The sequence below is a fragment of the Emys orbicularis genome, chromosome 12 (genome assembly GCF_028017835.1).
Source record: "Emys orbicularis isolate rEmyOrb1 chromosome 12, rEmyOrb1.hap1, whole genome shotgun sequence".
Lineage (NCBI taxonomy): Eukaryota > Metazoa > Chordata > Testudines > Emydidae > Emys > Emys orbicularis.
The window spans coordinates 14,046,628-14,057,207 of record NC_088694.1 but is presented as its reverse complement, the minus strand read 5'-3'; the positions used below and the strand labels follow the sequence as shown (position 1 = coordinate 14,057,207).

The window sequence follows — 10,580 nt, the reverse complement described above, 5'->3', positions numbered from 1 at the left end:
TACCACTTCAGACCCATTGATACAGATATTGAAATCCGTGTGTAGTTTTACAAACTATGATCCCCACAATAAACAACCCCCTTTGAAATATTTAGGATCCTTATTGTTTGTGGTGCTTTAAGATCTGAAAAATACATGTATTCTATATTGCTCATTTGACAAAATGCTGCCCTTGTTAAGATTTTAATTTGTATTGCAGTAACTCCTCAAGGCCTAGTTAAGTGGCCCCTTTGTACTGTTTACACATATAACAAAAAGACAGTCACAGGCTCAGAGAGCTTACAATCTAAGGATGTAATGAGACAAATTGGGAGGGATGGCGGCGGGTGAGGGAACCGAAACATAAGAAACAGTGAGAGATTATGATTAGTGTAATAAGCAGCAGTCACAGCACATTAGCTGCCTAGCCATTTTCAAGTATTGTGTATGGCAGAGGTTCTCAAACTGTGGGTTGGGACCCCAAAGTGGCTCGGGACCCCATTTTAATGGGATTGCCAGGACTGATGTTAGATTTGCTGGGGCCCGGGGCTGAAGCAAAAGCCCTAGTCCAACCGCCCGGGCCAAAGCCGAAGCCCAAGGGCTTTAGCCCCGGGTGGCGGGGCTCAGGCTTTGGCTTCAGTCCTGGGTGACGGAGATCAGGTTACAGGCTCCCCCCCCGGGTGGTGAGGCTCGTGCTTTGGTCCCCGCTCCTGGGGTCATGTAGTAATTTTTGTTGTCAGAAGGAGGTCGCAGTGCAATGAAGTTTGAGAACCCCTTGTGTAGGTGTCACAGAGAAGCAGGGTTCAAATACATGGACAAGTCCATCTAAATGGCTTTGATCTTATTCTACGCTTTATAAGAGAAAACTCTTTTAAGGGGGAAATGTACTTCTATTATTTTCCTCATTAGTTCTTTTGTTAAAAGGTCACAAATTGACAGCCCTGCAGATGGAAATCCTCAACTGAATCCACAAAACTGGAACAGCCTGGGAAAGACTAAGGCAAGATTTCTTCACACTATCCCACCTTACCCTCAACCTAGCAGGACCATCTCACTCATGCCTGATTATTCCCAGGTACCCTTTGTGACACACATAGGATTGAGCCTAATTCCTTTCTCAAACACTGAACAACTTCCAGCTGGTAACACCCTTCACTCAATACTGACTGGCGCCCAATATTGAGTTCCACAGCCCACTATAAAACTCTCAAACAATGAATTTCCCTCAACTTTTCTGGTATTTGGGCCCACAGATGCAAAGATGCACAATATTTTTGTTCTTTCATTTTAGGATTGTGCAATGCATTTAGAAAAACCTGCTAACTGACACATTTTCATACAGTGTAAGGACTACATGAGCATTTGTTGACTCTGTATTTCTGTCCTTCTCATCAGTGCATTCCTGAAGGCATGTCCATGGCGATTTCTCCAGTGGTTAGCACCTTATTGGCTTTGGCATTCCAGATTCACATGTGCTGTCACCAGAAAAGGCAGCAATAGCATGGTCTTTAGTCCACAGAAGACAATCTGGATAAACAGAGAGTCCATTCATGTAATGAACAGTTCTGTACAATCTAAGTATATGTTAAGCAGAGCTTAGAGTATGGTTAATATCCCTACTTAATTCACATAGGGTGAATTTTTCTCTTGTCCAATAGACTAGTAAACCGCCTATTAGCCATTTAAGTTCCACTTAAACCCTATTTTGAGGGCTTGGTTCTGGCTCAGATCTAAATCCACAAGAAACCTAATTTTCCAATTTACATTTGGCTTTAGTACAAGCTAAATCAGGCCTGTGTACAGCTGATTTTATAGTATCTTGGCTATTTGGAGCTGAAGTCTCACATAAATTCATGATACTTTGGCATCATCAAAATCAAAGCATAGCCTTATTTGACCTTGAATCTGAATTCCAAGATGTAATTTGAATCTGGCCTCCTGGACTGGCCCACCTTTATTAATAATTTAAGTGCTATGCAAGTGAAGATCAAGCAATTCTATTGCTTGTCTTGGTGTGTTTTGCCTTTGTGGTCAGGATCAATTGTTTGCCATTGGTGAAACTAGATGGACCAACACTCTGATTTAGTACATTGGAAAAATTTAATGATATTTTCAAGATAATGCCTTCTTGAAATGCAGAAGAAAAACATCTATTGGATTCCAGCTAATGAATGTTATAATTGGGGGGAAAACGGGTGGGTTTTCGCTATGTCTGGAGGACAGAAGCAGACCGTTGTGGCCCATTGTACTTAATACAATCAAAGGCTGGAAAGCTATATCAATCTATTATGCAATTCCTAGCTTCTTTTGCAGTTTACAAGAGTTATTTAAAGGCAATGAAGCATAATGACCTCTAAGAAATATGAATCTTCATGCAATGATGTTACATTGTACAGGCCAAAATCTGCTCTGCCTGAACAGCCCCACTGAATTTAGAAGTGGCGTACTACTACATAGAGCAGAATGGAGTCTACTGTGTTCCAAAGGCACTTATCCACTTTACCTCATCGTCTTCTAAAGGCAATTGGAAGTTCTCGGCTGGGGATTAGTATTCCTGAATGCAGAGTTTCTACTGGTTTACTATCAGTTGCTATAATCTGATATTTGCGAACAAGCTGTAAAGACAAAAATATGAGTTACAGGATGCCAAGCATGACTTTGGCGCACTAGCCTAATCTTTTAATCATATAATCAGACCAGTTACTTGCTGTTTAAAGAATGTTGTAATGTAATATTTACCCAGCAAAGAGCTAAATGAAGTTGTAGTTCAGCTAAGCGACGCCCAATGCACATCCTCCTCCCAATGCCGAAAGGAATATGAGCAAAAGGATTTATTATATTCTTCTGAAGCCAACGCTCCGGTTTAAATGTAGTCCAGTCACTAAAGTACTCTTCATTGGATCCCAAGGCATGACTGTTTAACATCAACACTGTCTGGAAACAAAAGCAAAGGGAAAAGTTCAGTTAAGAACTTTTGGAATAACCGAGTGAGTCATTTTGTATTAATGGAAAAAGCTGATAAAAAAGTGAAGCAAAAGTTATTTTCTCAAAAAAGTAACGTAGTACTTTTCTGAGTGTATGAAACAATCTTCAAAGAGCAGACAGACACTGCCACCCAACAGATATGAAATAACAGAAAATATGAAGAGTGTCTTGGAATCAACCCTAAAATTCTTTGGAAATATGAGCTAACTTTAGTTCCAGTGTAAGCAGGTGCAACTCCATTGAAGCCAGTGGAGTTGCAACAGGACAGATTTTGAGAGCGGAGATTAGATAGAGAATTATTGTACTTCTTCCACGCTAGCTTTGTAGCCTATTGAGAAGTACTGAATCTAAGATGAAAAATAGGGAATAGCAGAATGGGGGGGAGGGGCAGACTGAGAAGAGTGAAAAATGAATGTCAGATTATTCCCTTTATAATTTCATGCATTAATTTCATTAATCTAATTTTATCCTACATTTCAGTGGTTTTCAATTTCTGGGAAATCTTAATATTTTATCATTGTCAACATTCAGTTCCTTCATCTTTTTAGGTCTTAGCTCATGACTATGCTGTCTGAATGCTTCATAAAAGCTTATCACCACCTTAAGCGATGGGAACTAATCTGTAACCAGCAAATGACCGAGTCATTTTCAAACTGGAGTGGTTACCCTGTATTGATAATTCTATTGTAAAATACTTATTTTAAGCTACCTACAGTAACAAATTCTACTCACCCCTTCAGGTAGCACATAGTCCCCAAGCATTGTTTCTTTGTCAAGAGTGCGAGTGGTAAATGGCACAGATGGTGTTATCCTATAGTAAAATACATAAATTGAATTAGTCTACCATGATTTTGTCTCCTCATAGATATGGGCAATATTTTACTCTGAACACCTAGGTGGTCATTTTGAAGTTATTATACCCACTAGAATACCTTTCCCCTTTATGGCATATTAGATGACCATTGTGATCAAACAGAGCCCATTTTGCTTTACTTAGAAGTTATCTAAAGAGTTCTACCTCATAGATTCTTTCAGACATGCTTTTAGGTAAGGCATTTTCTTCAGGTCCTCAGCATTTGGACTCTCATTAGCAGACACTGCACTCTGTATTTCCTGGAAAAGCTTCTGTTGAACGTGGGGATTGCGTGAAATGTTATACAGAGCCCACAGTAGACTATTGGCAGTCTGAAATATGACCAGAAAAGAAAGCACTGATGACTAAGACACAGAACATCAAGCAATATGACTATCCATATTATGTGCATAGTATGGCCAGCCTTCTGCCTTACACTGGAAAACTCTTCAGTCTTGCCTAAGCCTAAAATAATGTGATCCTTCTGCCTATTGTTCTCTAAGGAACTGGGGAAAGGATAGTGAACAAGAACTGGGGAAAGGAGAATATCGCCATGTAGTTCTTTTAGGTAAAATTGCACATGCATCCTTGCAACTCAGTTTAAATGACTATGCAGATATTAGACTATATTAGATATTAGACTATGTTAGGCCAGGTCTACACTACCGCGGTAGTTCGACGGCTGGCAATCGAACTTCCGGGTTCGATTTATCGCGTCTGGTCTGGACGCGATAAATCGATCCCGGAAGCGCTCGCCGTCGACTGCGGTACTCCAGCTCGGCGAGAGGAGTACCGCGGAGTCGACGGGGAGCCTGCCTGCCACGTGTGGACCGCGTCTGAACCGCGGTAAGTTCGAACTAAGGTATGTCGACTTCAGCTACGTTATTCACGTAGCTGAAGTTGCGTACCTTAGTTCGAATTTGAGGGTTAGTGTAGACCAGGCCTTAGATATTTGATATCCTGCCCTTACTGGCAGAAAGGTTTGATAGAGCTGGAAAATTAGGTAACTGCTATGATACTAACTTCAGTGACTTTGAGGATGAGCATATTAAAAATGAGACCAACAACAAACATTCACAGCTCCATGTGTGTAATCTCGATGTGCACTGAACGTAGAGAACGGCCCTCAGTCTGGTATGTGATAGCTATCAGCAATGCCAGAATTACAACAAAACCTGCTGAAAACAAACCAGTTTTACCGTTTCAACTCCTGCAATCTGGAACTCTGTGATAGCAGCATACAGTTCCTTCTTGGAGAGTTGACTCCCAAAGTAAATGTCGCACAGGAAATCTTCACTGGGATTGGCAGAATATTTCTCCAGTCTTCTGTCAATTGAACACTTGGCTGGGGATAGACAGGGAGGAAGTGATCAGAAAGTTACTAAAAATTCATCAAAACTCAAAGCAAAAACATATTTACACCAGTGATCATGAGAGAGGAGACAATGTTTATTGAGCCACCCCACCAAAATAATGTTGCCCTTTTCATGTGAGTATCCCTTCCTGCACAGAAACAACCACATCCCCCCTGTTATAAAAATCAGGGATGGCCAGAAGAAACTACTGAATATTAGACGGCATTCTGCCTTGTAGAACTATGAAAGAAATCAATGACCTTTGATGTAAGCTACACATTCAACTATGGGTACATGGGTTGTAGCTAATTTAAGGATAAAGTTCATTGGCTTGGATATTCAAAGGGGACAATGGGATTTGGAAGTCAAGGAGGGTTGGGCATTATAGCATAAAAATATCCTAGGTGTTTTTTTGTTTTTGTTTTTAATTTTTGCAATGTGTTCATCCTGTGAAGGTAAATACCAGATCCCAAATTGATAAAGTCATTTTTCTTTGAACATAGTGTGCCAGATTTTTCCATCCTTATTCACAGTGAGCAGTACTTTGCTCCATGAGTAGCCTCATTGGGACTAGTTATAAGAAAGACACTATTCAACACAATACACAGATTAAAAAGCAATGAAATGAGCATGCACCAAACTGGGCATGGTGAAGTGGTGTATATTTTCCTCTATCATACAACAGGTATGAACCTTAAATATGAATCACTGTATAATTATGGGAATAAATATTCCGGTCAGTGTTACAATATTCTGAGCTACACAACCTTGCTTAATTTTTAACTTGAATATTCACAGGCTGTCTGAAAGGGGGAAAACCCCATCTTAATATCTGAGGATACAGTATATTTTGTTAATTTAAAAGGCCAGTAGAACCAAAATCAACAGGAACAGCTGTTCAAAAGAACTGTACAGTGCTCTGTCACTTTGGGCGTCTCAAGACCTGCATTTATAAGGTTATTGAATTTCAGCTTCATCATAATTCTTTAACTCTTAACATCCATCTCTCTGTAGCATGCAAACTCCTTGTTTCTCAAGAACAGCCTTAAGAACATGGTGCACTCTGCTACCTACCTCTCTCAAATGTGATGAGTTTTATGCAATATCCTGCTTTCAGTCTGTTTACCTTTCTTTAGAGACTAACGTGGAACCACCAATTAAGCTGTTCCCAGACTATTGGGCCTTTCCCAAACTGATGGGTTTTTCCTATGCATCATTTGTTTACAGACAAAGCAAAGTGTTAGTCATAACTAAGTCAGAGTCAAGTAAACTTGGTGGGAGCAGTGTAAACAGTGCTCTCACATTCTGAGTTAGTGGTTTGGAGTAAGAAGCAAAAGTGTCTTATGTTGCACTTTGTGAGAAGGTCAGCAATCAGCAGCTTTGAAGTGTAACAATTATAAGTGAGTGAATTCCTAGTAGGAATTCCCAGTAGTTCATAAACGTGGGATTTATATTTTAAAATTACCTGTTTTAAAGATATTGTCCCATGCGTTGGTATGAGCTTGCCAGACTTTTGTGTTCAGACTTTTATGAAGTTCAACTGGGGTCACCATCATCATCCCAAAAGTACCCATCATCTGTAATGAAGAAGGAAAAACACACCTTTGTTCACTCTGAGTTATCACCAATCAGTTATGCTTTGTGAAAAAAGGTGGATTAACAAAAAGAAATAAAATTCTCACTGTAGCTCAGAATTGTGGTTCTGATGGGATGTTTATCTTGGACAGAAAGGATTCACGTTTGAACTAGGACCACAGCAAGTGTGCTGTAAAAAGTGAGTAAGCATGCATCTGTTATGCACAAAATCCTCTATATCTGCACATGCAAATAAGCAATTTTAACAATCTCACATAGGCATGACACCCTAACTAAGGTAATGATGTTGCATCATATGTGCCTATTCTATAGAGAAAAGATTTAATCAGTAGCCCAAACATGTTTCTAGGGTTGGTTTATTATTTTATACCCTTTTTTGGTACAGTTTAGTCAGAAGGCAAATTTGGCAGTTAGATGTCCAGTTACCTGCTTTGGACATGTAAATATGTGGCTTTACAAGTGCAAAGTTGTAAATGTATAGGCAATGTTTGAAAAAATGTGCCTGGAATTCATGTCTGTTTTATTATGTGCCCTGGAAATTGGGGAGTGAAGCAACAAAATAAAACTCACTAATTCAGTGCACTGATTTAAAAAAAAGCAGTACTCTGTCTTAGGAACTGTGTTTGTACGTAGAGCAGATGATGAGCACTGTGCTTAAGGACTAAGGTCCAGCTCCTCAAAGCTATTTAGACACCTAATTCCCATTGATTTCAACAGGAGTTAGGTGCCTCATTGCCCTTGAGGATCTGGGCCTAAGCCTTCTCCATACCGTTTTTACAGCCTTGATGAAGTTCAGGCCTTCTTCTCCCACATCCTGCTGCAGGAGTCCAAACCTCTTCCCATACAACACCAAGCAGATACCTGTGATTTAATATATATGTGTAGTTACACAAGAGCATCTAAACTAGTATCCACCACTTACTCAATTAACCTTCTGAAAAATATTCTTAGTTCTAAGATACATTCTTATGCACAAACAAAAGCCTAGATACTTCAGGGTAGTTCAAGATGCCCTCTATACCGGCTGGCTCAAACTCAGTGGGGCTCCAATATCGCAGCAGGGAAATCTAGTCATGACACCCATGGGAAGTGGAGCTCTTTCCAGGGAAGGCTTGCCACTGATCCCTTCCTTTAAGTGGCATCTCTTACTGTGCACATCACAGTCACCTTATTTGCCAAATGAGTTATTGGGATTCCCTAATGCACATTTAAGGGGATTTTGAATGTCCTGTTAAAGATGCATGTCTTTTTTTTTTTTATCAGAGCTTTATTATCAAAATCTAATTTTTTTGCCATTGTTAGCAAACATCATAAAATCAGAAATTAGAGATGGAGGAGACCTTTTAGCCATATCTAATCCAACCCTGTGGGACTAGCACAGGATTGTTGCCTATAGTATAGTCGCTAACATTTAGTCCAAATTAAAATGTCATAAAGGTGTTAATATGAATGTAATTTTCAATTATAAAGAAGAAAACTTACTTTCAAAGGACCATTTGTTGAATTCTGAATATATGTCTTCAATTTCACCATTATGGTTACAAAGATCATCTATTCTATGCATGAAATCCACCAGGACCTAAATGATGGGAGAAAAATTTTGGAGCCAAGTTTAGCTTCTTGATCCTAAGCAGAGTGTTTGAACTGCTTATCTAGTACTCTTCAAGTTCAACAGAGAGAATCTCAAAGCAGTGGATAAATATTTTTAAAAGATTATTCTATAAGGGGAGTTACAATTGTAAATTCTGGTGGATTTGTATCAGAATAGATGACTAAAGTACAGAATAGTTACAGCAACATATTTAAGGGAAGACTACTACAAAGCACCACAGTAATTCTCAATGCTTCTTATGGTATCTAGATGTTGACCAGGGCCTTAGCCATCAGCTTCTCAGTTTGTACCGCTTTGGGATCAGACTCTTGTGTAGTCTTTGTGTACAGTTTTATCCCCCGTGATAGTAATCAGTGTACTACCTAATGTTGTAAGAGTTAGTTGCATACAAAATGTTTAAACGGAAGAGGAAAAGACAGTTCACACATCCTTCAGCATGAAGTACCTCATTGACTGTGGTATCTAGTTTCACGATTTCTGTGGGCTTCATTAACTTCTTTTGAAAGGCACTTCTTACTCTCTGCCAGTCCTTTCCTTCTCTAGATTAAATAACGGCAAAAAAAGAGCAAAGTTAAAAACGAAGCAACTACAATGTCCAAGCTTAATCAAACGATTGCAAATTGGGAGCATATTTGCTAACAGCATTAAGGTATCAATACATCTTCATCACATTAAAAAGTAGCAGAGAAAAGAATAAGAAACAGATAAAATGTATAATAAGTACAGTTATGTCTGGTTAATGATCATGCCATCACTTCAGAGGAAATAGCTTCCAGCGGGTAAGGATGCAAAGAGAAGCTAAAGCACAGCTGGTCTGAATGGAAACTAAATATTACAGGTTTAATGACAGTGGGAGGTTTATAGCATCACTGCAGTGTAAGCAAGTTGGAAATCGCCTTTTGCCGGGATAGGCACGTGCCTTGAGCAAGGCAGAGCCGTTGCAAACAAGATCGATTTTCCAGCCTCTGAAATGGGGCTTTGCCATCATTGCTGGCACCTCTCTCTATTTACACAGCATGCCCAGCAGCGTTATCAGCTGTGCGGCTGCTGCGCCCGTTCTCCTCTTTGCATCCTTGATTTCACCGAGTCCCGCACTGGATCTGTCTTCATCTTTGCAGGGAGGTTAAGGGCTCAAACAGTGCAGCAAGTTATTTCTCACATCCCGCTCACGGATTTCACTGGGCTGTGGTTCAGGTGCTCTTCCCTGCCCACCCCGAGATGCTCAGATCCCCATCTCCACTTACAGGATCAGCAGCCCGTAGCCCTCGTCTCTGTAGTCCCGGTAGGCTTTCCAGGGCTTGATCTCCAGCCTCTGGGGGTAAGCGCTCTCTTTCCGGTACAGAGCTTCTAACAAGCAGGGGGCTCCGATGTGAACTGAGTCAAAGGCGCCCAGCTTCATGCGGAAAATCTTCCCAAATGTTCGGTGGTAATCAGCCTAGGACAAGGAGACAGCAGCAGGAGAGTCCCAGGTGAGCGCCCGGAACAGCCCAGCTGCGATGCCCTCCCTCCCCTCTCCTATATGCACGGCCCCAGGCGAAGTACATCTGGAGCAAGGCAGACCCCCTGCGCGCGGGTTAGCCACCACTGCCCACCCCAGGAGCCCTCTCGGCGCCTCTCCCCTCCAGCCCCAGCTGATGGTTATTTTTACCAGCGTCTCGTGCTGCTTCTTGAGCCCCCCTTTCCAGAGGACGTCCGGCAGACTGCCCAGCAGGGGCCAGTTGGTGGGGCCGGGCAGGGCGGAGAGGGGGTGCCCCCTGCAGTGAGGAGCCCGCTCGCTCGGCGCCACCTCCTCCGCCTTAGGGTGGAAGGCGCAGGCGGAGGATGTGGGCAGCCGGGGTTGCTGATGCTGCTGCTGCGTGCTGGCATCTCGCAGCGTCAGGAAGGACCTGAGCAGCGGGGCTCTCTTCAAGGGGGAGCTCATCACTACGGGTGTGGGTGCAAAGGGGCTGGTCGGAGGGACCTGGCCGGGAGAGGCAGGTGGCCTTGCGGGGCTGCAGGTGGCAAAGGGGTCCTGGCTGCAGGTGGCAGAGGAGCCCTGGCTCTCAGGTGAAGAGAGGCTCTGGCTCTGGGTGGCAGAGGGTCCCTGGCTCTCAGGTGCAGAGGGGCTTTGGCTGCAGGTGGCAGAGGGTCCCTGGCTCTCAGGTGCAGAGGGGCTCTGGCTCTGGGTGGCAGATGGGCTCTGGGTGGCAGAGGGCGCTGG

At 42.2% G+C, this 10,580-nt stretch overlaps 1 protein-coding gene across 1 annotated transcript; it reads right to left on the bottom strand.

Annotated features, from left to right (window-relative positions):
• Positions 1 to 2,483: 2,483 nt before the first annotated feature.
• Positions 2,484 to 10,301, bottom strand: LOC135887126 (1,25-dihydroxyvitamin D(3) 24-hydroxylase, mitochondrial). Its single transcript, XM_065414904.1, has 11 exons — positions 10,029 to 10,301; positions 9,625 to 9,815; positions 8,826 to 8,919; positions 8,251 to 8,347; positions 7,538 to 7,629; positions 6,638 to 6,749; positions 5,017 to 5,162; positions 3,983 to 4,149; positions 3,697 to 3,775; positions 2,719 to 2,913; positions 2,484 to 2,594 (listed from the first exon to the last, which is right to left on the bottom strand). Exons 1-11 carry the CDS (start codon positions 10,299 to 10,301, stop codon positions 2,484 to 2,486), a joined length of 1,557 nt encoding a protein of 518 aa, XP_065270976.1.
• Positions 10,302 to 10,580: the final 279 nt, after the last annotated feature.

What these genes read in the sequence shown, in the direction of transcription:
- LOC135887126 (XM_065414904.1), bottom strand. Translation starts at nt 10,301, where the DNA reads ATGAGCTCCCCCTTGAAGAGAGCCCCGCTGCTCAGGTCCTTCCTGACG. An exon ending in GGCTACGGGCTGCTGATCCT is followed by an intron (nt 8,920 to 9,624) that starts GTAAGTGGAGAT and finishes TATTTAATCTAG; the next exon opens with AGAAGGAAAGGACTGGCAGA. An exon ending in TCATCAAGGCTGTAAAAACG is followed by an intron (nt 6,750 to 7,537) that starts GTATGGAGAAGG and finishes TCTTCATTACAG; the next exon opens with ATGATGGGTACTTTTGGGAT.